Source organism: Candida albicans, chromosome 1 (genome assembly GCF_000182965.3).
Source record: "Candida albicans SC5314 chromosome 1, complete sequence".
NCBI lineage: Eukaryota > Fungi > Ascomycota > Pichiomycetes > Serinales > Debaryomycetaceae > Candida > Candida albicans.
In genome coordinates this window covers 1,774,760-1,801,257 of record NC_032089.1, presented here as the reverse complement: position 1 = coordinate 1,801,257, position 26,498 = coordinate 1,774,760, and the positions used below count along the sequence as shown (strand labels likewise).

The following is a 26,498-nucleotide window of genomic DNA, read 5'->3' as shown; positions in this document are numbered from 1 at the left end:
GGCAAACATCTTTATTTATAAACCAAGAGAGAGAGTATCTAGGTGTTACTTCTACTTCATTGTCATCAATCGCAAGAAAAAGATAATAATTTCAACAATGAATACTCTAAATATCTTACATTTGTTTTCGTGTTGTATGTGTTTGAGGGTAGTAATATAGAGGCGGTAAAACAATGGCAAGGAGTAACATGATGACTAGGAGGACAGTTTTACAGAACTTTAAGTAGTAGTCTCTCAGAATGTACTTCATCGATTACTTCTCATTGCACTACATGTTAGAAGAGAAATAAGGACATTAGCTCTTCAACTTCCAAAATGTGGATGATTGATAAATCTATGTGAATAAACCATTTCCTATTTGAATACTAATTGTAAATATATGAGAATTGACTTCTCCTGAGTATTAAGTGGAGGTAATATGGAAAATCGTAAATATAGTCTTCTGAAGCTAACTCAAATTTTGATTATAGTATTCAAACAATTGAAGAAAGAAACGGAAAGTAATTCCTTTTAACCTAAGCCATGTTATTGATTCCTTTGGAAAAAAGAAAAAAGTAAGTGAAAAACGTTTGTACCTGAAATTGTATTGCTCAATTTTCAAACCTTATCTGACTTTGTTTGTTTATTTTATTTTTTCATAAAGATCGCTTGAAGTTGACTCATGGAAAGCTTACCAAAACAATAACAGACACAACTTAGTACTCTCGATATAAACGGAGCTAGACATTTAACGTGAGAAATGACTAATATAGAATATGAAATTGTAAACAGCTCTCTTCTATAGATCGCCTCCTGCCCCCACCTCAATTTCATTAAACCCGTCTTCATCTACGGCACAAAAAAAATTCAGAAATTTGCAGACGAACAATTCTAGCGATAAAGACAATGATTTCACAAGAATACTTCGCTTAAATTCTACTACATGAGCAAACTTTGGATTTAAATATACTCTTTTATTGTTTGTCTGAATAAGGAAGGATAGTGAAGATACTAATGTATTTCATCAAACTCGTTGGCACCGTTTCATTAAATGTGGCGCGGAATTCTGACTTTGTTATTGGCATTCCTCTAATTGTTATCTATTTTTATCGGCTGAAAAATTTTATTTTATTTTATTTTTTTTTTGCTCTATAATTTCTCGTTTCAAGGATTATTATAAATACCTTTGACAATACCCCTTCTCCTGCAATCGATTTTTTTTTCGTAATTTATATCCTCATTCGTTATAACATCATGAATGAACTGAATAGAGAACTTATCTTGGGACTTTCCCCTGTACATCTATCCCTTTTCAATTCTGAGTCACTATTACACACCTTCAATTTTTTTGGTGTCGGAGATGGCCAAGCTAACATCGCGTCAAACTATGTCACTGCTTCCAAATTTGTAATACCTCAGCCACTTTATTCTCCACATGGGAATGCATTGAATCCTGCTTTTGTTGAATTAATTGGGCAAGCAGTCAATACTTTTTTCGCTATTTTCATGTTATTTCAATTAACCCGATTATTATTGACGAAAAAGAAAAGTCATCGCATCTACACACCAACACCGTTTTCACAAACTTTGAAAATAAGTCTAGTTTTATTACAAGTCATTCTCGTAGCACTGTTATACTTTTTGAATAAGAATTCATATTTTATTGGTGGAATTGCAGCTACAGTTTTGGCATTGATTTTACACCTTGTTGAATTTAGAAGATCTCCAATTGCCATTGAGTCTTTGTTAACATATTGGTCTGCCAATACTGCGTTCACTTTTGCAGTGTTTATACAAGATTCTTATTCTAAGCATAAAATTTATGCCAACTCAGGCCCTGCTTATGTTATTGAAATTATCAGTCTCGTCAACAGCTTTTTGATTTTCGTATTTGAAGTTGGTTATTACAAACCAGGATTTGAAATTACAAATGAAAAATTTTTAGACACGGTCAATTTGTTTTCTTATTTTACATTTTACTACCTCCAACCCCTCATCAATAAGATTTACGCTACTGATGACGTCCAGTTAACCGATTTACCTGACATTTTGGGTAATATTACTTGCGATGATACCAAAGCCAAAGTTGCTAAAGCATGGGAAGAAGAATTGAAAAGAACTAAGAAACCTGGTTTAGTTTCAAAAGTTTGGAGTTTTGTCACCAGAAGAAAGGTCAACTCTAAACCACAAATGTTTTTAGCTATTGCCAAAGCTTTTTTTGATAAATTTGCTATCAGTATCACTCTTGCAATTATTGTAACTGGGTTGAGTTTCTTGCAGCCATTCCTTTTGAGGAAATTTATTCAGTTTTTCAGTACCTACTTTTACAGTGTTGAGAAACCACCAATTATCATTGGTTATTTTTGGGCATCAGTAATGTTCTTGACATCAGTCGCTAATTTCATTGCATTCAACCAGGCCTTCAAAACTCAATTTGATCTTGGGTACGAGATCCAGAGCTCACTCACAACCTTGATATATGAAAAGGCATTAAGATTATCCCCACAATCAAGAAAAAACAAGCCAACTGGTGATATTATTAATCATATAACTATGGACATTGATATTATTTTTTGGTTTTGCTGGCAACTTGGTGAGTATTTGGCGTCGCCATTGAAGTTGGCTGTTTGTTTAGCTGCATTATACAAGTTGTTTTCAAATGCTACATGGGCTGGTGTAATAACTGCCATTATCGTGGCACCGCTTGCCACTCTTGTGAACGCTTCCATGTCCAAGAACTATATACAGTTGATGAAAGACAAGGATGAAAGAACTAGTTTGATTACAGAGATTTTAAACTCAGCCAAAAGTATCAAGTTTTATTCATGGGAAAAACCGATGTTAGCTCGATTGAGTCACATTAGAAATGACAGAGAATTGAACAATATCAAGAAAATTGGTGTGGTCAGTGCATTGGCACAATTTTTGTGGTCTTGTATTCCATTTTTCATTAGTTGTGCCACCTATGCCACCTATGCATATTTTTACAATGTTCCATTAACACCTGATATTGTTTTCCCTGCTTTGGCGTTGTTTGATTTATTATCAGAACCTATGTTATTAATTCCTAGTTTTATTGTTGAAGTTATCGAAGTTTCAACTTCGTTGGCTAGAATTGGTGAGTTGTTATGTTTGGATGAACTTGCTGACGACCAACATGGTTATGTAAAGAGAGACCCAGAGCCTAATGATAACTCTATTTATTCTGTCATTGTGAAAGACGCAACATTTGTTTGGTCAGAAGAAACACAACAGAAACAGTATACCGACGAAGAGAGTGAAGTTCAAGAGGTACCAGCTAGTAACGTTGCATTGAAAAATATCAATTTTTCTGCCAGAAAGGGTGAGTTGGCATGTATTGTTGGTAAAGTTGGAAGTGGGAAATCTACTTTGATTAAGGCTATCTTGGGTGACGTTCCAATCAAAATTCCTTCTTATTCTGATGATTCGACAAATCCAACACCAAGCGTGGAAACTTTTGGATCAATTGCTTATTGTCCACAGAACCCTTGGATATTGAATGGAACTGTCAAGGAGAATATTTTGTTTGGTCACAAGTATGATGCAGAATTCTATCAAAAAACTATTGATGCTTGTGAATTGATTTCTGATTTCAAAAATCTCCCTGATGGGGACCAGACTGTTGTTGGTGAGAAAGGTATTTCTCTTTCCGGTGGACAAAAGGCACGTATTTCATTAGCAAGAAGTGTGTACACAAGAGCTGATATTTATCTTTTGGACGATATCCTTTCAGCAGTGGACGCTCATGTTGGTAAAAATATCATCAAGAAAGTGTTAAGCAACGAAGGTCTCATCGGAAATCGTTGTAGAATATTAGCAACAAATTCCGTGCCAGTCTTGCATGAAGCAAACGATATTTACTTGATTGCTGGTGGTGCATTTGTTGAACATGGGAAATTCAAAGAAGTTATGAAAAGAAATGGTGATTTAGCCAAATTGATTAAAGAATATGGACGTAAAAAAGACGAACCAACAGAGGAAGAAACAACCGAGGCATCAACTGAACCTAAAGAAGAAGACCATTCTAATGGGAAATCAGATACTGCTGTTCATGACGAGCTTGATACGGATGAATTGGTTGACGAAATTGTCGATTATGTTGGCGAGCAAAATCGTGGTGTTGTTGAACAAGCAATATTGCGTCGTGCAAGTGTTGTTTCATACGGTCATAATTACGAAAATGATGAAGCAGACAATGGTCAAATAAGAAAAACTAGACATGAACAAGAGGAGTCAAGAAAAGGTACTGTTCCATGGGATATTTTTAAACAATATATTATTGCCTGTGATTACAAGTATTTTTCATTCTATGTTGCTGCAACTTTCTCAGTGGTTTTAATTTCAGCCGGAGAAAAATATTTATTGAGTTATTGGTCACAGCTTAATAGTGAACAGAATGACACAGTTGAACCAGTATTTTTCTTAGGTACATATGCTACTCTTGGTGTTGTTTCTGGTTTCTTGACTTATATGGGTGCACTTGTCATCTGGAGCTATTGTATTGTCAAAGGTTCTACTTACTTCCACAATAAAATGGCAGAGTCTGTTTTGAGATCACCAATGTCGTTTTTCGATACTACACCAATTGGAAGAATTTTGAACAGATTTACTGAAGACATTGGTAAGATTGATATGAATCTTCCATGGACTATTATATCATTTATAACAACTTTACTTAACGGGTTTGTCACCTTTGGAGTGATCTTGTCATTTTTACCATTAATGTTAGTTGTAATCGTTTCGTTATTATTTGTTTACAATTATTTCCGTATCAGGTTTGTTCCAACTACTAGAGAATTGAAAAGATTAGAATCCATTGCTAAGTCACCAGTTTTGGCAACAATTCAAGAGTCGATCAATGGGGTAGAAACTATTAAAGCTTTCCACCAAAGAGAACGTTTTGTTTACAAGAGCAAGAAACTTATTGATGAAAAGACATTGATTGGTGTTGTGCAACAAAATTGTAATAGATGGTTATCAATGAGATTACAAACCATTTCATCTAGTATCATGTTTTTCACTGCATTGTTAGCCGTTGTGACGTTGGGAGGTAAACACCCTATACTTCCTAGTATTTTGGGTTTTGTTATGACATATTCCATGAGTATCACTTACATCTTAAACTCACTTGTTAGAATTTGGGCTGAAATGCAAGCTGGTGGTGTTGCTATTGAGAGAATTATCGAGTATTGTGATTTGCCTTCAGAAGCTCCAATGATCATTGAAGATAAAAGACCTCAAGACTCTTGGCCAGCACATGGTGTAGTCAAGTTTAAGAAATACAGCACAGCATACAGAAAGCATTTGGATCCTGTTTTGAGAGAGATTGAATTAACTATCAATTCAAAGGAAAAAGTCGGTATTGTTGGTAGAACCGGGGCAGGAAAGTCTTCATTGACATTAGCTTTGTTTAGAATAATCGAAGCAACAGGTGGTAACATTGAAATTGATGGTGTTGATACTAGCCAAATCGGATTATATGATCTCAGACATCATTTGACCATTATCCCTCAAGAAGCACATACATTTAGAGCTTCAGTCAGAGAAAACTTGGATCCATTCGGAGAATACAGCGATGACAAACTTTGGAAAGTGTTGGAATTGGCACATTTGAAAGAACATGTTACCAAAATGGAAACTGACCCCACCGAAGAAGAGAAGAAGGCAAGTAAAAACCCAGACGAATTGTCAAAGAAGGTGGGACTTGATGCTCAAATTGAAGAAGGAGGGTCTAATTTATCTTCTGGTCAAAAACAATTGTTATGTTTAGCAAGAGCATTGTTGAATGAAACTAGTAAAATCTTAGTGCTAGATGAAGCCACTGCTGCAGTTGATTTTCAAACCGACAAAATTATTCAAGAAACAATTAGAACGGAATTTAAGGATAAAACTATTTTGACAATTGCTCATAGAATTGATACCATTATGGATAGTGACAAGATCTTAGTGTTAGATAGTGGAAAAGTTGCAGAATTCGATTCACCTCAAAACTTGTTGAAGAACAAAGACAGTATTTTCTACTCTCTTGCCAAAGAAGGTGGATACATAGATTAGTATATATCGGTGCGATATATATTCATATAGTGATTTTTTTATTTATACAATAATATTTTTTTTAGTTTACATTTCTTTTTCAACTATTTAAATGCTTCAAATTCTGTTTACATAAACTCCTTAAGTAGTTGAGAGAGATCAGCTCTTTGTTTCGACAACTTGTTAATCCGTTCTTCAGACAACGGGGTTTTTAGCAACTTCTTGTTTACACCCTTACATAACCCGTCTCTGGCCAATGTGCATATATCGCAATTTGCAGCACGTGGTACACAAATCACTTGTCCAAAACCAACAACCAATGGATTTATATCTGTCCAATAATCCTTTGGTAACCATTCTTGTAGTTCTATTCGAGCCTTTTCAGGTGTATTAGCTTTTGGAGAAACCCAGCCCCACATGAGCGCCAATCGATGCAAATGAACATCAACTCCAATTCCGGCGTTAATACCCCAACCACTTTGTAAAAGAAGAAACCCCATTTTTGGTCCCACACCTGGAAGTGCGACAATCTCTTCTATCGTTTTTGGTATATCACCACCATGATTCTCCATTAGTATAGAACAGGTTTTCCTAATGTACTGCGCTTTCCTATTATGGAAGCCAACTTTTTTTATATAAGCATCAATTTCAGATTCAGACAATTTTAGTACACTTTCAATGCACAATCCATCTGGGTGCACTTTTAACAATCCATTGTGCAAGTTTTTCATGGCCTCGTAATTCACTTCGTCCTTTGTTTGCGACGATAACATCAATGATATTAAAAGTTGAAAGCGATATATTTTTGGGTTTCTGGTTTTAATGTTTCTATTGATAGTGTTTGGCATTCGTTCACAACCTTGGGTATCCACGGGTGCAAAAAATTTACTTCTCATCCAAACTAATTGATTATAGATTTCTGACCATTTTGGAGGACCGTTACACTTGGCCATGTCTTCGGGATCTACTTTTGTGAATACATTTGGGGCAAGTTCTGTAGTTTCAGATTCGATCTCAACTTCAATATGTTCCAATTTGATTCTCTTACTCGAGCCAGATGTATCAGAAATTGCTCTCTTTGTCACTTTCATCAAAATCTTTTTGACTGATTATAGTCTAAATTTCTTTTGCCTGAAAATTTTTGATTTCATTATTGTACAAGCGTGCACGAAAATTCTCTCTCATTTTTTTATACAACAAAAAATTCCTGGGGAAGCTTTTGTAGATTGCATTGTGGTACAAAAACCTTACGATTGTTTTTTTCCAGCATGTGATTGGCGCAGAGCCTTTCCTTTCCAATTCAAACATAAACAGCAAGCAGTGGAATAGATCGATATCAACTGATTAGTTGACACATGCATGCAACTATATTGTTTGACATGATCGCATTCACCGCATTTGATATATTTTCTTAATTTCTTTCGCTATGGGTTGTAGATAATTGTCGTGTGAGATTGTCCTATTCTGTTATCAAGTATTTTTTTTTTTTTTTGAAAGAAATGAGTCAAATGAGAAACCGGTAACGGCCTGAATCAATTCTTGAAAATTAGTTGCATACTTTTCTTTTTTTAGAAAAACGAAACTTTTTCTGGAGAAATCCTTTACCCAATTATATAGAAGTATTTTGATAAAGTTGACAATACTTAAACAGATTCCACATAAGAAGTATCCTTAGAATCAACAGAAAAGGCTTTGTGATAACAAGAAATGTCGATAAAGTTAGAACAACAGCAGTCAAGTGTATCACAGGAGAACAATTTACCACCTACAAAGAAGAAGACCAAGGCTTTGAAGTCATCTGATGGTACTGTAAATACAAGGACCATTAAAGTACCAGGATCGAAAGTTGAAAGAGTGGCACAAGCATGTGACAGATGCCGAGCTAAGAAAACAAAGTGTGATGGACAGAACCCATGTTCAACATGCCAGTCAGTAGGATTAGAGTGTATTGTTTCAGATCGTCTTACCAGAAAATCCTATCCCAAAGCATATACCGAGACTCTTGAAGAAAGAGTACGACAGCTAGAGGCTGAAAACAAGAAATTAGCTGGATTATTAGATATGAGAGATGAACAACTCGAACTACTTAATGGATCTGGATTAACTGAAGATACAAGTGAAATGTCTGAGAACAAAGAAGATGACTTTAAGAAAGTAACAGCTTCAAACTTGAGTCTTTTGGATATCCAAAATAGTTTGCACCTGCATCTGCCAAACGAGAACGGCGAAAACTGCCCATGTGGGTGCTCCAATCCACATGCCGTCCACGAACGACCAGTTTCGATAGCAGGGTCCATTTACGGTGCTGTTGCTGCCAATGAAAGAGTTCCAATATCTATAGCTGGATCGATAAAATTAAGTGATGAAGAAGATGAAGAAGATAATGCAAGTTTATTGAGTATTGAAGACTATAATTCTAGACACCGAGACCAGCATTTTCATTTTGCTTCAAACTCAACAAATAGAGAACAAAGTCCAGCACCAGGGGCGTTTGCCGCAGCTACTGCTATTGCTCAAATGCAGAAGAACAAACTTTTCCTACAACAACAGCAACAATTAGAAAACGAAAACAACAAACAACAAATGCTCACATCATTAGTGGCCATGTCGATACCAAGAAGTACAGAAGAAACATTATGTGTACCTACATTACTTGCAAGAATTTGTCAAACTTATGGATACGATTCTAAGCAGGCGATTTTAGCAGCCAACTCTTTAGCATCTTTGAAAGAAAATATTACCTCTAATACAGGAACACTGTTGGATGAAGAACGTAAAAATGCTTTGAACAGTATGATAATGAACAGATATGAAACAACAAAATTGTCAGAGGAAGAGGCTATTGTTTTTACAAAGGATTTGATTAATTTACCGGCATCCAGATTAGACATGGATCAGTTGATTACTGTGTATTTCCAAGAATGGGGCAATGCTCTACCGATATTGGATAAGAATGCATTTTTGAAAAACTATATGAAATTGAATTACATATTGGAGCAGGGCCATTACAAGGAATATAAAGGAGAGTCATCCTATGAGCTGATTGAGAAATTTGGGGCCATACTCATACTTGTTCTATGTTTGGCTTTCCACATTAGCAAGAAGAATTATTTAGAGTCGTTTAACCCTCAGATCCAACTGAGATTTGTCACATTGCTTCAGCATTACGGTTATTTGATCCATGAATTTATTAAACCAAACTGTTTGATAACTCAGTACTGTTCTATTCAGTCTTTGCAAATCTTATCGTTGGCATTACAATACTGCTTAGTGACTGGTGATACAGCCAGTTGTTACGAACTCAGAGGAAGGGTGATCAGTATGGCTCAACAATTGAGATTGCATAGGTGTCCAGCTGCAGTACTTGGATTGAGTGGCAATAAGGAGGGAGACATTGATCTTCAAAATTTCATGCAAGGGGAAAGACGTATCTTATTCTGGTGTATCTATTGTCTCGATGTGTATTCTTCACTCAATTTGGGGATCCCCAGATTGTTCAAAGATTATGAAATAGAGTGTGCGATGCCATTTTGCGGTAAAAGTGACGACTACGACGACGTGAACCAGGAGGATAATGTCAATATCTTGATTGTTAACAATACCAAGTTATCTATTGTAGGGAAAGTGTCGAAAATGGCTTTAAGTGTGATGCTGTACAGTAAAGTGTTGGCAAATATTTTGGATTCTATATATTCACGATTCGATAATACTAACATTCATAAGAAAGCGTTACAAAGAGATAGGATGCTAGATTGTTGGAGACGAGAATTACCCCTAGACTTAAAATTTGAAATCGATATTAATGGGTTGTCTCTCAAAGATTCCAGTAACAATTTTATAGAGGGTAACATTTGGAGAAACTACAACAAGCAACAGTTGACGTTAATATTTTTGTATTACCATGCTAAAATATTGATATATTTGCCAATATTATCCCGGTTTGGAAATCACCATAATGTTGGGTTATCACAGAAAGAGCAGCTCCTGAAAGGAGAAGGTGATGTGGCTACTATAGTGTCAAGCATTAGTTTGATTCAACAATCATCGATTCAGATATTAGAGGTTTTGAAATATTTGACATCAACCTCGTCGTCAAACATTTTACCTATACCAATTCATATTGTGCGTGAGCAGTCATTATTGGCGTTAATGGTAGCAAAAGGAGCCTTAGATTATATAAAAGGAGGTCCTTTATTCAGCAATCTGAAGCAATTATTACTAGATACAATGGGTAACCTTTCTCGTGATGCCAACTTTGACATCCCTGGGGCTTTGAATAGAAAATCATTCAAATTGTTTGAGATTACAATATTAGGTATCCTTGGTTTGAATATAAACAAAAGCATGACCTCGGGGGTTAATATGAAAAGAAAGGGATCAAGTGCACTACAACCTATCACCAAAACTGCGGTTGAAAGATCACCAACTGTTAATTTAACTAACAATTTCGCAGCTTCGAAATTGAAAACGCCAACTAGCAATACAGATATGGTAAACAATAATCAAATACTTAAAATAGAGCAACAAGATCCAGTTTTATCGCAGCAACAAAAACAAACAAGGAATATATCTACTAGGGAAATCTCTAATAATGGGGATATTGAGTTGGACAATTCGAATAATTACGCCGATGACATAGAATCATTAGAGGAATTATTAAATTTTGATCCATTTAAAGTCAATGTTAACCGTCAAATGTTAGTGAACGAGTTTGTCACTGATGGATCTTTAGGTTTAGTTCCATTTTTGGAAATGAACAATGAACAATTAAATGACAGTTCTATGTTATTTGACAAGTCGTACAATGCTATAAACGAACGCAAGACCACAAACCATGATGATTACATATCACATAATGATAGTCATTTCTGGAAATGAGAGGTGTCTAATTACAATTATCTATTCATATTCTATATTAATATACATTACAGTGTGTTTTTGGAATTGTATACTTGCTTCCTTGTTTAGTTGAAAGATTTTATCTCAATATCTAATTATTCGAGATCATCCTATTCTTTTAATGTGTGTAACGTTCATTTTGCAACATTCAGATACGACATGTAGGACAACAGTACGAATGTTGTCAAATGCTCAAAGTAAAAGTTCCTGATGTGCGCTCTTCAATTGTAACAATGTATACGAGATACAATGGACACGCAATATTAACGATATCACATTCCAATCGCAGCTTTACGATTGGCCACAGTTATTGTTCCGATGACAACAGGTGTTCAAGTAACCCTCCAGACACAGCCTTCCCTTTATCATAGAATAGCGTCCACAAAGAAAATAAAAAAAAAGAGAGAAAAATAAACAGTCCAACAATAAGAACATTGATATATCGTTTAGCTTAACGACCATAACTTTTTAGACTAAATTGAATTGATAATACTCCAACTAACTACAGCAACAAAAGATTGAATTGTTGTAATGGAATGAATAGTGGAGCTCTACTAGTACCACTGATGGTTATATTTTTGACTGACTCACAGAAGTTTGTCAAAAGTTTAAATAGTCCAAAATGGAATTATTTCTTGGTGTTTGCAATTTAAAGTTGTTGTTGTTGTTCCACATGTTCCTCGATCATGATTTCAATGATTTTTCTTTTTTTTTTCTGTTTGTTACTTTTTTGTTTTGGTCTGTTTGCCGTCTTGCTTATAATTATCAATTGGTAATTTTATTTGCTTTTTTAGAATTGCTATTCATTCCCTCTATCTTTCTCTGTCTCTCACCCACACCAAACAAAAAATATCCATATATATAAAGAGAAAAAGAAAAGTTGTAGGACAACATCTTTTTAACTACATCAAGAACACTTCAAAATAATCCCACATTTTATTCTTCAATATTTTGTTGTTGTTTTTTTAGATTCAAAAACCATAATAAATTACTGATAAAACACTAACAACTTTAGAATAAACAGCTAAAATCATGAATGATTCACCCCAACTAAGTGCATCCTTACTTAGATTGAAATTACTTGATGCCTTAAGGAATGGTGATATCAATAAAATCGACACTATAGTTGATGAATTGACTTCCTGCAAACCAACATTACAAACACAGGAAATTGTTCAGTTGAAAGAAACAATATTGCATTATGCTGTGCAAGTGGCATCCTTGGCCACTATTCAACACCTTGTGAACAATTGTGAAAAGTATTCATTGGACATCAACGCTCAAGATACACAGGGTAACACTCCATTACATTTAGCAGCATCGTCTTCCCGGTTAGATGTGGTGAAGTATTTGTTACTGTTGCCTACGATCAATGATACAATCGTCAATTTGGATAGAAAGCAACCAGTAGAGGTTTGTAAAGATACAAATATTGCCCAATTAATGCAGTTTGAAAGGGCAAAGTTTGTTGAGAAGGCAGCCACCAACTTACGAATTTACTTCAGTAATAGAGACTTTGATAATTTAGAAAATATTTTAATAGCTAATCCTAGAGCTTCGGAATTGTTGGATATCAATGGGACTGAGCCACAAACTGGTAATACCGTTTTACACGAATTTATCAAAAAAGATGATTTGGCAATGTGTGACTGGATCTTGAAACATGGAGGCGACCCTTTCAAAAGAGATAAGCATGGGAAATTACCTATTGATTTGGTAAACTCCAAGAATGAAGCACTCAAAAAGTTACTCAAGGCAGCTTCGAAAGACCAAACCATTATGGACCCTGTTGCTACAACTAACAATGCTATAAAAACTGGTGGTGCGCCCGTATATAAAGGTTACTTGCGCAAATGGACCAATTTTGCTTCAGGATACAAGTTGAGATACTTTGTTTTAGACCATAATGGAATCTTGTCGTATTACACCAATCAAGATGACACCAACAATTCATGTCGTGGATCACTTAACCTTGGATATGCCACTTTGCATTTGGACTCTTCTGAAAAATTGAAATTTGAAATCTATGGTAAAAATGGATTGAGATGGCATCTCAAAGCAAATCATCCAATTGAGACCAATAGATGGGTATGGACATTACAAAATGCTATCACCATAGCCAAAGATAACATTAAAAAGAGAAACCTTAACGGCGAACGTAGAAGTACCCCGTCACCAGCAACAATCGAACTGGCAACAACAAATGAAACAGATACTCAACATGAACACAGCAATGAACCAGAGAAAAAACGACACCGTCTTAGAATTCCTGGTAGAAAGAAACACAAACGTATTTCTAGTCTGTCTTCATTTGAGTCTGGCGATGAATCAACTGGTGAATTATCTCGCTCATCTACCTTCAAGAACAATTTGAAAGATATCAAAGAAGGATCAAGGTTGACTGGTATTTCAACCACTCAAGGTGCTCCATTTGAGTTACTGTCAACACGTAAAACCAGTCACGAGGATCAATATAGCTATCAAGAAACTGATAACGAAAATTTTGATTATGATATTGATGATTATGATGCTGGCGACTATGATAGTGAGACAGAAGCTAGTGTTGATATCGATCAATTGAATGATTCAATTGCTACTACTAGAAGATCTTTACAAGTTGAATTGACATCATTATTGGAGTTGATGAAAAGTTTGCAAGACGATAAGTTATTATCCAACGACGACGCCAAAGTTAATGAAATATGTGTTATTGGTGGAAATACCATTAAAGGTATTCATGACTTGATGGCCAAATATGATATCAGTGTAGATGCTAGGTATGGAAAATTGAAAAAAAACTTGGACCGACAATTAGAAGTAAATGCTTTATGGGAAAGATCAATACGTCAATTAGAAAATGAAATTGCCGAAAAGGATTCGAAATTGGCACATTTACAAGGTCAAAGGAAACAATTAAAGAAATACTTTACTGCTTCAGGTGCTGCTATGGCAAAATCTGCAGGTACTGTGTCCCCAGCTCCTTCTAACAAGAACTTGAGTAACGAAGAAAAGCAACCTGAGAACAAGCAAGCATTGACGGAAGTTTTGAGAGAAGAACCGGATGAAACGCAAATTGAAGAAGTAGATGAAAAGTTGGACAAGTTACTGAATATAAAAGAAAGACAAGTGGTGGAAGAAGCACCACAAATGCCAGGTGCACTTCCCGATGAAGTAATTGAAAAATATTTGGGCGAAGACTCAGACGAAGATGACGAATTTTTTGATGCTGATGAATTTGAAGAAGATGGCTTGGAAAATGTTGAGTTAGGAGGAGTTGCTGCTGCTTTGGGAGCTGCCCAAGCAAAAGTAGAGGCCACTTCAGATGAGTTGCCAGTCAATGAAGAAGTAAAGGAGGAGGAAGTACCTTTGGCGCTGACTGAGGAGCAAGAGGAAACTCCATCAATTGTTGTAAATGAGGAAGCTACAAGCTCTTTGAACTTGGATGAGAAATCATCTATTGCTCCTCCAACAGTAATTGAGAATAAAGAAGTAGAAGTTTTGGAATTGGATGAGAAGCTGGTTGCTCCTTCAGATGTAACCAAAATCGAGGAAACAAACAATGTTGAAGAGGGAGTGTCTCCATTGACAGTTGAAGAGCTGAAACCAGCGGCTCCAGTTGAACCACAAGTACCAGGTGATGAAGGTCTTACTGAAGTGCAAAGGAGAGTAAACCATTTACTTCAAGAAGAAGGTTCATTCCTTGGTTATGAAAACCCGCCAAGAAAGAAATTATCAATGGATGAAGATAATAGACCAAAAGTCGGGTTGTGGGGGATCTTGAAATCGATGGTGGGTAAGGATATGACGAGAATGACCCTTCCAGTATCATTCAACGAACCCACTTCTTTGTTACAAAGGTTGGCAGAAGATATTGAGTACAATTCGTTGTTAAACACAGCTGCAGGGTATGATGACTCAACATTGAGATTGATATATGTTGCCACTTTTGCTGCAACTGAGTATTCTTCAACCATAGACAGAATTGCTAAACCATTTAATCCCTTGTTAGGGGAAACTTTTGAGTATTCCAGACCTGACCAAAACTTTAGATTATTTGTGGAACAGGTTAGTCATCATCCTCCGATTAGTGCTTGTCGAGCAGAGTCTCCCAAATGGGACTACTACGGAGAAAATGCAGTAGACTCAAAATTTTATGGGAGATCATTTGATTTTAAGCACTTGGGTAAGATGTTTTGTGTTATTAGACCGGATAAGGGAGTAAGAAATAAGAATGGGGAATTAGTTGAAGAAGAATTGTACAGTTGGAAAAAAGTTAACACTGCTGTGGTGGGTATTATGCTTGGTAACCCTACTGTTGATAACTATGGTAAAATGGTTGTTGAAAACCATACTACTGGTGACATCATTACCGTTGATTTGAAGCAACGTGGTTGGAGAGCTTCGTCTGCTTATCAGTTGTCAGGACACGCTTTAGATAGAGATGGTGTTGCCCAATGGGCCATGGGAGGTCATTGGAATTCAAAGATTTTCGCAAAGAAAATTGTAAATGGTAATATCAACGAAGGACAAAGTGGTAACCGTAAAATGTCGTTATTGGATGACCCAAATGCTCGTGCTGGTACTTCAACCACCGTCAGCAATGATCCATACTCGGGAAGCAAATTTTTGGTGTGGCAAGTGGCTCCAAGACCTAAAGTTCCATTCAATTTGACTGCATTTGCTGTTACCTTGAATGGGCTTGATGATAAGTTGAAACCATGGTTACCTCCAACTGATACAAGATTGAGGCCAGATCAAAGAGACATGGAAGAAGGTTTATATGATCGTGCAGCTGATGAAAAACATCGTGTTGAGGTTAAGCAAAGACAAGCCAGAAAACAGAGGGAAGATAACAAAGAGACCTATGTACCGAATTGGTTTGTTAAGAGAAAGCATCCAGTGACTGGTGATATGTTTTGGGAGTATAATGGAAAGTATTGGCCTAGAAGAAAGGCACAAGATTTGGCGAACACGGGAGACATATTTTAGACTGTTTTAATTGTTGATTGTTTTTTGTTTTTATAAATCTGATTGTTACTCTTTAAATTTTTGAGTGAAATATATTAATATTAATTATAACTTAGTGTTTCTTTTTTTTTTTATTTTTTAAACATAATATACATTAAATCAAACATAATTGAGTTTTATATATATTGTGAATCCTATTTAATCGATATTTGAGTTTTGTTTGGATGTGTTCTACCATAGCTGTGTATCTTATGCGGTTGCCATAGCCTTTGAAATTTCTTGTAAAACAAGTTTTTGCTGGCGCCGTAGGGGTCGTCCCGAAGGTTGAAGCATATGTACACACTGGTCCTTTTTCCGGACCAGCCGCAGGGGTTGCCAACCCGGTCTGGCATCCAGTGGTGGCGCTAGAGATGGTACAAGCGTTGGCAACCGGCACAACCGTAYCCCAGGATAGGATAAACCGTCCCAGCGGTGGCTCTCGCACCCTCACTTTGCACCTAGCACCCTGCTTAGGAGAGATGCGCTGCACTATGAGAAGAGTTTCGAATCCGTGGATCTCCAACTACATCTTCCTCGGACCTACTCCTTCTTCTCGATAGCACCATCCATAACATCGTAGCTCCTATCCCCCAGAACGTCATATCCTACACAGTTTATATACAATAACCTATGCGTAATACTCTATTGATAGTGTCTAAGATAGTGGTTTGTGTTGTTGTGTTTGTGCTGGGCGTAAGTTTTATTTCAGCGTCTAAAACAACTGGAAGATACAAATTATTATTCCAAACCAAATACCATATCAATAAAAACCGATAGCATCATTGAAAAACCAATGTCTAGTAGGGTGATTATTAACCAGGATATATTAAATATTGACAATTATCAGCGGCAATAACATCATAGAAACCAACTATTGGCGATGGTGCATTCAAAACTCAGAAATAAGCAAACATGATGAATCAACTAAAAGACACAATTGGAACACCAACCTAATACAAGCAGCTTGGAAACAACAAGGATGATTTGAAATAATCAAAGGAAATTATATTCATGGATATTGATATATATGAAACGAAAAAGAAGAAGAAAAAAGTGAAAGGAAAAGAAAAAATTCTTTTGGATGCAAAAGAAAGATCTGGCTATTTATATACCACTAGAAAATTTTCGTCACAAATACAATAATTGTGCAATTGTGTCAGTACATTAAAAAATACACATCAGTCTATATCGTTCGCCGCCAGAGTCTGTATTTGTGTTGGGTGGGAGTATATTGCTTAACCGCCGTCTCTACTTGTTAACAGAACATATATGTTTTGCTCTAACACACCCTTTGGATACAATTGAGTTCAAGAGCTTTGAGCTTGCAACTAATCCATTTTCTGTTTTTTACTACAAAATAATAGCGAATATATCAAAAAACTGAAAGAAGTACGACAGTAAGTAACAGCAAATGTTGTAAGAATGTTGAAATGAACATAACTATGTAGACTATGCCCCATGTTTTAATGTGTCAACAAACAACTACTAACGACACGCGTAAAATAACGTGAAATCACAACAGCCTCCAATATCCGTATTCTTCTTAACTGCACTTGCAACACTTTATAGAGATATTATCATAACTATAATTCAATATTGCATGAAAATCGTTCAGCCGCTTTTAAAGTATTGGCTGAATCATTCATTTACATACGAATTAACCAAGAAAAAAAATTTAAAGAAAAAAATTAATAAAAAACGGATATAAAGTAATGACTAATTAGTATATGGAAATACTTGTGGTTAGTGGAAAAGTTGTAAAAACTTGAATTAATTAAATATTTAGATTAATGTTGTTAATCTTTCGATAGAACTTTATAGAAGAATAAAGAAAATATAATTGTAAATCTAAATCGGAGCGATGTTTAAAGCGAAAACGGATACAAGATTCCGTCCTAAAATAGTAATTATTACCGTTACTGTTGGGGGGCTAAAAACACAAAAAGAGGGTGTTATTTTTTTTTTTTCTTAGTATTATCGCACACACTAAAAAAAAAGTTCGTAGTTATTGTTCTCCATAGAAACGAGGATTGAATTGAATTGATTGCAAGTTTTACCGTGATTAGTCATACAACCACCACCACCACCACCCACCACAACCAATTATTACCAATCTACTATTCCCACTTTCAATAGCGTTTTTTTTTTTTCATTTCTCTCCTCTATTATGCTTGATTTCATCCCCTTACACAAAACAAGAATTACTAGTTTGTTTTATTATTATCCAAAGTAGACCAAAAAAAGGGCTTATTCTTCACAACAACTGAGATTATTTGTAATTGATCGAATCATATAAATACAAGTGAATGGCTCTTACTTTTTTTTTATCAATATTTCTATTGTTTTTTTTTTATGTCTAACGATTTTGCAATAGTTTATTCTATTTTCTTTTTCTTTTTGCAATAATTGTTTTGCTTGGTTGGTATTCAATTATTACATGAAAATATGAATAACACCAAGAATTCAGAAAACCACACTTCATCAGTTGATGATACGATAGGTACAATTCTTCCTTCTTATTCCATGTTTACATCTACAATTGGTATGAATGTAAATGTCCCTGAAGATAATTATCAGAGATACACTGATGCAGAACCCCCTTCCTACAATCAAGAAGATTTAAACACCGTTGAGTCTAGCTCTGTTTCAGTCTCGCAAGCTTCTAGTGCGTTGCACAATATGTCTCTTGGATCATCTAGAACATCCACCAATGACTCATTGCAAGTTATAGATGAAAATGGATCATTTATTGTTGCTGATGAAAACACTTGGCATTGGCGAGAAACAATATTAGATAATGTTCACCGTTTACCCAATTTGACTTTCCAATCTCATAAAATTTCTGAGGCTGTCAAACTTGAAGTTCATTTTACTAAAGATGTTTGTGAACTTGGGAAGAAACCTGAATTAATTGACCCATATATATATGAGTATAAGCAGGGTGATTTATTGAATGGGTATATTCTTATTAAAAACACGTCTGAAAAGCCTATTCCATTTGAAATGTTCTATTTGTTGTTCGAAGGTAACTTTATGGTTGCAAACCCATTGGATGCTAAAGATAAGGTACCAGTTAAAATTCGTAAGTTTCTAGAGATGTTCGATTTTTCGGGAAGTTGGAACGAAGGAAATATTAGCAGACTAGCCACCGAGGAGATGAATCCGCATGCATGTCTAAATATTATTGATCCAATAGATGGTTCGGCGTTGTGCTTTAAAAAGGAAAAGATTATATTCCCTGGGATAACCTACAAACGGTTTTTCACTTTTAGAATACCAAATAACTTGTTGGATTCCGAGTGCAATGATCATGCATTATCCAAACACGTCGAGTTACCCCCGACAATGGGATTGTCTAGATGGGAAACTGCCCATTTCCCTGAAAGAGCAATTAACAAAATTAAGGATTTTACGTTGTTGAACACGTCTGTTAGTTACGGTGTAATGGCGAGATTTATTGGTAGGAAATCTACTTGGGAAGTTGATTTTGGTAAAATTGATACTCCCTCTAACAGCACCAGAATTGTGAACTCCCAAGGGGATGAATATATTATTTTGAAGGAATTGACCAATTATTTCCGTGTGGTGAAAAAGACTCCAATACCAACCGATAATGAAAGGTTAATGAAGTTGTTAGAAAATAAGTTAATGTATAATAACTTTATTCTGAGAATTAAGGAAAAAATTGATGCAGGCAAAAGATTGATCGAATCTATTGAAAGCTCAAATTTCACTGGAAGTATTGATATTGGTAAAGAGTTGACGCAAACAGAATTGGAATTGGCAAAATGCAAACAATTTTACAAACCAGATAGCATCCGTGACACCAAATTGAACCCAAACAGAATAGAGCATTATGAGACCTTTTTGCCATTGGTTAGGAAATCATTAACAGGAAATAAACCTTTGGGAACATTGAGAGTATCAACACCTAAAAAGGAATTTTGTGTGTCATATATTCCACCACTTAGATTCAGACAACAAAGCATAGAGAATCTTGTGTCTTCTTGGAAATTTGAAATTCCAGTAGATATGTCAATTGCTTATTCATCACTAAACACCAAACCTAGTCAACTCCCAAATATTGTGGATGTCAAAGCTGAATTGGCTGTTTTGACCATAAGATCAGATTCCAAACCTATACCAATTGAATTCAATCATGATTTGATTTTCAACAAACAATGTAATGGGCAGTTTATTGATTCTGATAATTTTAATGAGAACATTATTAAACCATTTAGAAAATACTCGACTGACTTGTATAAGATATACAAGAAACTTGGGTCAGAGAATTTCAAAATTGAACAAAGTTTGGTTGATGATTTAAAATCCATTTGCAAGTTGGAACACAAAACATTTAATTTGCGTGTAAAGGATATAATGATTGACGGCAAGCCAGGGAAGCCTTCAAGTAAAGGTGTGACTCAATGGTCAATAGATGAAAATGGAGCCAAATCTTCATTTACTGTTGGTATCAATTTGGAAAACTTGGAATTGAAAGGTGATACAAACTCAAATAAGTCAAAAAAGTCTTATGATAATTTCACTTTGGTCCCTGATTTCCAATCATGTTTTATGTGCAGATTATATCATGTGAAGTTGACTATGGCCTTATCCAATGACCGTTATGTCAACATCAAAGTTCCTGTAAGAGTTCAAAAAGTTGTCTAAGAGGGAAAATAGCAGAATAGTGAAGGGGGATTCAACCAAGATGTGAGTAGTTTAGTGTTTAGTTTTAACAGCACAGACTGTTTTAATGTGTAATTAAGTAACAAAACCATAATGCATTTATTCCAAACAATATAGACGTTTGTATTAGTCTACAAAAATATATTACATAAAATATACAACTTGCGTTCTCGCCGTTTCTGCTAAAACTTTGCAAACACAGTTTTTAACCGCATATCATCAAAAGCCTGTTTACACAAATGACGGTCGTTGACTCGAAAAAGCAAAAAATAGCCTATTCAGTCATCTATACCCAGGCTCCTTCTAACTCATCATACCTTCTTTTTCCTGCTTGCCTTCTCCTACTATGATCATCGTAATCTCTTCTCATATTCTCTCTCTTTAATCTTCTCAAGTTTCTAACCCTTTCATTTTCTCTTCTTTCGATTTCACTAGAAGTCAATACTTCGACCAAAGGTTCCCAACGGTCATTTCCATTTTGAACACTGTTTTCAGTGAAAATTCTAATTCCTTGTTCAAACATTATACCTTTTACTAGATGCAAGTTGTGCATTTCATTGTTAAAAGTACCATCTATTACTTCTTTTTTCACTCTGATAATTATTTCGTGCAATGCATGTGATATGGCATTCTTAAATTCTAACGATAACCCCAAATCAGCAACAACTATTTCAGCAAAAATTTCTGGTGTAACTTCATTTTGATTCATATCCCATTCAAATCTATCTTGGTATAATTGTTTATTTAAGTTTACTGATAAATCAATGGTAACATTGTAAGGGCCCTTATTTGGTAGTTGTAAATTAGATGCATAGGAATACTCTTCAATCTGTTGATTAATGGAGTCTGCTATTTGTGCAGCCATACTGAATGGTAAATCTAAATCACTGCAAACAATTTCCGCAAACTCAGTTGGTGTAATCAAGCTTTCATTCAAGTTCCACATAAAGGAATCAATCAACTTTTGGTTTGTGTTCAAATTCTCAATCATTATTTTGATAGGAATAAGCACCACTGGTTTTTCAACCAACTCAGATAACACCGGTTTTTCTAAGATTCTCTTGGGCGTTGGTGTGTTTTTCGCAAGAGAATATCTTTGTGCTTCTATTTGAGCTTTATTTTCATTTAAGCTTCTAGTACCGGGTGTCGAAGATGGGAATTCATCAAAATCAAGGTCATCTCCAAACTCTTCGGAGTAATTAATCTGTTGAATATGTCTTTTGGCTTGTCGACCAGTTGGTGCAACATTAATAAGTAATGAATTGTCACTATCATTAGCTAATCGCTTGGGGAAACTAGTTGCAAGAGCTTGTATGTCTGCTGTCAATTCTTGAGAAGTTGCCATGCTAGATATCTGAAGACTTATTCAAACTTTTGGGGTATAACAGAACAAAACAAGAAAGGAATGAAAAAATGTTTGTTTAGTGTTCTGTATTTCTCTGTCAAGCAAATGGATGGATCCTCTGTTATACATTTCTCAAGAGAAAAAAAAAAAGATGGAATTGACAAAAGAAAAATATACACTGACACGACTTTGTTTTGTTTACATTATAATTATTATCCCAGACACCACACAGTATCTACTAGCTATGACTACCAACACTTCTTCACCTGATATTCTAAAAGAATATTTAATCAAAAGACTGGAGATTAGAGATCATGTGTCACTAGATGCTTTTAAGAAAGAATTTCCTTCAAATGTTTCAATTGAATTAATAGAGAAAATATATAAAGAGATAGAACGCCAACAACAACACAGGTTCTCCAAGATAAAACAAAATATAGAATCCCAGTTCGATATCCCTATCTCCAACTTGATATCAGAAATATCTACTAATTCTGGAACAGTCAAGAAATCAATCTTACTTAACCTAACTAAAGAGTTGGAGCTCTTAATGTCCAAGCTTGCAACCCAGGAGTCGGAATTGAATGAGAACATTAAACAAAAAATTAACGATTTAAATTCTTTGATTCCTTTGCTTCCTTCAATTCAATTTGCAGAAGAACAAGAATCTGACGAGATTATGGATGATGTGCTTCAGAAAATCGACACTATATCTGGTATTCTAAGCTTAAACCAATCAATTAATTAATAATCTATACATGGACATCTATTTTCGTTTATTCTATCTAATCGTGCCAATTCATCAACTCCCAACCACCTCCATATTTCGAATTTCCAATTTAGTCCATCTCGATCACCGAGCTGATAATGAGATTCCAACCCACCAGAACTCTTTTCTGGTTTCAAGTATATGATTCGTCCAATTCTTGAGTGTACTAGCGCCATACAACACATTACACAGGGCTCATGGGTTGTATAGACAAGCATATCATTACAAAGGTATCCTCGCTCACTTTGGTTACTTTTTCTGTTCATGACTTCCCTTTCAGCAATTTTTGAAATAGCCTCCATGACACTGTGCCCCTGCGGATCATTGTTGATATCAGAAGCAATACATATAGTATGTATTTCAATTCTATCGTCTTCTTTCGAAGCTATTAATGTACCCAGAAAGTTAAATGTAGAGTCCTGTGATACGGCTGCATCAGCCAAAGAGTCCAAAAGCGTATTTATCATTTGTTTCTCCTGTTCAATATCAATTTCGACCGAGTTCAAGAATTGGTGGTTTGGATTTCCTTTCCATGTAATCGGCCAGTACCCATTAGACCACTGTTGAGTAAGTTCCTTAGTTGGAGGTGCATTCTGTGGAACCTCTTTTACCTCCAAGTTGTCAATACTAAACTCTTCAGGGAATTTCCGGGATAACTCCATAATACTAGCACACTGCTCGTCGGATTCGTACGGATAAATTATTACCTCTAAATGATCATCAACTTTCCTTATTCGTTTTAGATGGTTAAGACAAGGAGTAGTTACATCTTCCAAACTGAAATGTGTCTTTATAAACGACATCAAGAGTTTACCTTGTCTAGGATTCACTTCTCCCACCCATACTGGTACAAGATCAGGTTTAAGGGAAAGACAATCACTCTTGTTTCGAATTTGTAAAAGTGTACCATATAGTATACCCAGTTCTAAATCAACGTGGCTCTTTATATTAGACATGACAATGTAAAAATCATAGAAAGTCAAATTTTATGGTAAAACAATGCAATAAAAAGGAAAAAAAAGTATAAAAATAAAACGCGAGAATAGCCAAATATTTACATTAAGTTTACTTCCCGTATTCCTCTTTTTTTTAGTCGTCGTTGTTATTCACGCGAATCGTGAGATATCATTTCAAAGAACCACATACATGACCGTCAAAGTAAATGAGAAGAAGACTTTACTTCAGTATGTTCTAGATAATACAAGCAATGAAGTGCCATTGCTACCTAGTTTGAAAGAGTACATGGAGACGGTGCTTGTATACCAATCCATAAAACGGCCTCTACCAGCGATTCGACCACAAGAATCATTTGACGAATTTATGAAAGAGTTGGTGACCCGTTTAGTTATGGAAAAATCGAATAATGTTATAGCTTATGGGTATAAGACCTCCGCAATGGAGAGTCGAAGTATATTTACAACGTTTCATTCGAGTGGGAATTTTATTTTAACTCACATTACAAGCCATAACTGGAGTACAATATTTCTGTTACTCGGACCTAAAAAATTTCTAGAGCTATTAGTTAATAATAAGGGGTTTGTTAGTAAGGTGAATGGTGAATCTGTGCAAATATTCGGTGACGTGAACTCTCACAGAAAGGCTGTCGTCGTTTCCAAATACATTACCAAATTCAATGTGCTTTACAACTCCTATTCCAGGGACTTCTCACGCTTTGAGATGATAAGACCCAGTATTCAAACTATATTACAGGATATTCTTTCCTTTTCTGGTTTGAATCCTGGAAGATCATCCAAAAGATATCGAGGCTTCAAAAGTTTGCTCTCGAGAATTATTGCTAATGATAAGAAATGTAGATACGACATTCTATATGCTAAGTTTATTGGTACGTCAAAATGCAATTTTGCTAATGTGGTGAGTAATAAGACAGAAATATCCCAGGTAATTCAATTTGTACTTTTAGTATTGGGTAAATTGTTACCTTTGGATGCTTGGGGAGGTGTTTCCAATAAAAAGATTATTAAGGACCGAGTGGTAGATTTTTTGTTACTTGGGGCAAATGAAAAGATACATATGGATGATTTATTTAGAGGAATTAGACTAAAAGATTTCAAGTGGTTGGGCAGAGCTCACCAAATTTCTTCGAAACAAGATTTCGAGCTCCGAACAGCTTTTCTAAAAGGGTATCTATGGTGGTTGTTTGAACATTTACTTAAAAATATTCTCCGTTCTTTCTGGTACATTACTGAAACTTCAAGTATAGTGAGTTTAGAGTTGAATTATTTTCCTCAGTATTTATGGAAAGAGCTATACGAGTCATGGGTGTCTAAATATGCAAAGAATAATCTTGTGAAAATGCCATCAAAGATCCAAAGAGAACAACTACCATGTGGGAAAATTAAACTCATACCCAAGCGCTCGAGCTTTCGTGTTATTTGTGTACCTATAAAACGATCCTTGAAACTATTGAACAAAAAATTGGAATTGGACACATTGGAAAAGGAGAAAAGGGAATTTGAAAGGTACAGAAAAGAGGTTTTACTGCCAGTGGGACAAATACTACGCTTGAAATTATCGAAACTAAGAGATACATATGAAAGCTATAGGGCTTCAGTACATTCCAGTTCTGATGTGGCTGAAAAGATACTGGATTATAGAGACTCCTTGTTAACCAGATTTGGCGAAATCCCTAAGCTTTTCATCTTAAAGTTTGACATGAAAGAATGTTATGATAGACTCAGCCAACCTGTATTAATGAAAAAACTAGAGGAACTTTTCGAAAACCAAGATAATAAGACTCTGTATTATGTTCGATACTACGCTCAGTTGGACGCGTCACATAAATTGAAAAAAGTGAAAACCACTATAGATACCCAGTATCACAATTTAAACATTTTGTCGAGCTCAAGGCATCTCAGTAATTGTAAATCTTTGGTCGATAAGACCAAGACAATAGCGTTGCAAAAAGGTAACATTTTGGAAGTTTGTCGAAGCCAAATCTACGATGTTGTTGGTTCAGTTAAAGATGCACGAGGGAATTTACACCTATATAAAAGGAAGAGGGGCGTGTTTCAGGGATTCTCATTGCTGTCTATATTTTGTGACATCCTATATAGTGCAATGGTTCATGATTGTTTTCAATTCTTATGGAAGTCGAAACAGGATTTTTTATTTGTACGATTGGTAGATGACTTTTTACTTGTAACGCCCGATTCGAATATTTATGATCAAGTGCACAATATATTATCAGGAAAAATACTTGAGAGCTATGGAGCTTTTGTTAATAAAGATAAAACAGTCGTTGTTAATCAAACAACCACGAAACCAAGTATAGATTTCGTTGGGCTCGAAGTGAATACAACAGATCTAAGCATCAAAAGGAACTCCGGTCTGATAAGTTTGGTTACGACAAACTTCAGAACATTCAAGACTTTAGTTAAGTATTTAAAGACTTTCTATCAATTGAATTTGGAGGGGTTTCTCTTGGACTGTTCTTTTGGGGTATTGGAAAACGTGCTTGAAAATATGGGATCCCTCCTTAGGTTGGTTTTGAGGGAATTCAAAACAAAGTTTACCTCCATTGTCAAATATGATACATTTCATTGTTACAAATTTATCAAATTTCTATATGACATAAGTAATTACACAATCGTTAAATATGTTGAAACAAACAGCGACTGGGATGGTGCACCTGAACTATTGAATTGCATTAAACAGATAATTGTCAAGGAGTTTTCCTCTTTTGAGAGTTACCTGGAAATAGTCGAGTGGGTACAAACATTGAATATATAAATACAC

At 35.4% G+C, this 26,498-nt stretch overlaps 9 protein-coding genes across 9 annotated transcripts; 6 read left to right on the top strand and 3 right to left on the bottom strand. All coding sequences in view use genetic code 12, as the record gives it.

Moving 5' to 3' along the window:
- Positions 1–1,233: 1,233 nt before the first annotated feature.
- Positions 1,234–6,054, top strand: MLT1 (Mlt1p; the record flags this gene model as incomplete). Its single annotated transcript, XM_712544.2, has 1 exon — positions 1,234–6,054. One exon carries the CDS (start codon positions 1,234–1,236, stop codon positions 6,052–6,054), a length of 4,821 nt encoding a protein of 1,606 aa, XP_717637.1.
- A 107-nt stretch (positions 6,055–6,161) lies between these two features.
- NTG1 (bifunctional N-glycosylase/AP lyase) lies at positions 6,162–7,124 on the bottom strand (the record flags this gene model as incomplete). The annotated part of the gene is made up of 1 exon (XM_712542.2): positions 6,162–7,124. One exon carries the CDS (start codon positions 7,122–7,124, stop codon positions 6,162–6,164), a length of 963 nt encoding a protein of 320 aa, XP_717635.2.
- A 616-nt stretch (positions 7,125–7,740) lies between these two features.
- CAT8 (DNA-binding transcription factor) lies at positions 7,741–10,911 on the top strand (the record flags this gene model as incomplete). The annotated part of the gene is made up of 1 exon (XM_712541.2): positions 7,741–10,911. The coding sequence occupies one exon, from the start codon at positions 7,741–7,743 to the stop codon at positions 10,909–10,911; it is 3,171 nt and encodes a 1,056-aa protein (XP_717634.1).
- Positions 10,912–11,964: 1,053 nt separating this feature from the next.
- On the top strand, positions 11,965–15,921 carry CAALFM_C108180CA (oxysterol-binding protein related protein; the record flags this gene model as incomplete). The annotated part of the gene is made up of 1 exon (XM_712539.2): positions 11,965–15,921. One exon carries the CDS (start codon positions 11,965–11,967, stop codon positions 15,919–15,921), a length of 3,957 nt encoding a protein of 1,318 aa, XP_717632.2.
- A 2,463-nt stretch (positions 15,922–18,384) lies between these two features.
- BUL1 (Bul1p) lies at positions 18,385–20,610 on the top strand (the record flags this gene model as incomplete). The annotated part of the gene is made up of 1 exon (XM_712538.1): positions 18,385–20,610. The coding sequence occupies one exon, from the start codon at positions 18,385–18,387 to the stop codon at positions 20,608–20,610; it is 2,226 nt and encodes a 741-aa protein (XP_717631.1).
- Positions 20,611–20,914: 304 nt separating this feature from the next.
- On the bottom strand, positions 20,915–21,973 carry CAALFM_C108160WA (uncharacterized protein; the record flags this gene model as incomplete). The annotated part of the gene is made up of 1 exon (XM_712537.2): positions 20,915–21,973. The coding sequence occupies one exon, from the start codon at positions 21,971–21,973 to the stop codon at positions 20,915–20,917; it is 1,059 nt and encodes a 352-aa protein (XP_717630.2).
- A 109-nt stretch (positions 21,974–22,082) lies between these two features.
- Positions 22,083–22,721, top strand: CAALFM_C108150CA (uncharacterized protein; the record flags this gene model as incomplete). Its single annotated transcript, XM_712536.1, has 1 exon — positions 22,083–22,721. One exon carries the CDS (start codon positions 22,083–22,085, stop codon positions 22,719–22,721), a length of 639 nt encoding a protein of 212 aa, XP_717629.1.
- On the bottom strand, positions 22,718–23,698 carry CAALFM_C108140WA (uncharacterized protein; the record flags this gene model as incomplete). The annotated part of the gene is made up of 1 exon (XM_712534.2): positions 22,718–23,698. One exon carries the CDS (start codon positions 23,696–23,698, stop codon positions 22,718–22,720), a length of 981 nt encoding a protein of 326 aa, XP_717627.2.
- Positions 23,699–23,888: 190 nt separating this feature from the next.
- TERT (Tertp) lies at positions 23,889–26,492 on the top strand (the record flags this gene model as incomplete). The annotated part of the gene is made up of 1 exon (XM_712533.2): positions 23,889–26,492. The coding sequence occupies one exon, from the start codon at positions 23,889–23,891 to the stop codon at positions 26,490–26,492; it is 2,604 nt and encodes an 867-aa protein (XP_717626.2).
- Between the last annotated feature and the right edge of the window lie 6 nt (positions 26,493–26,498).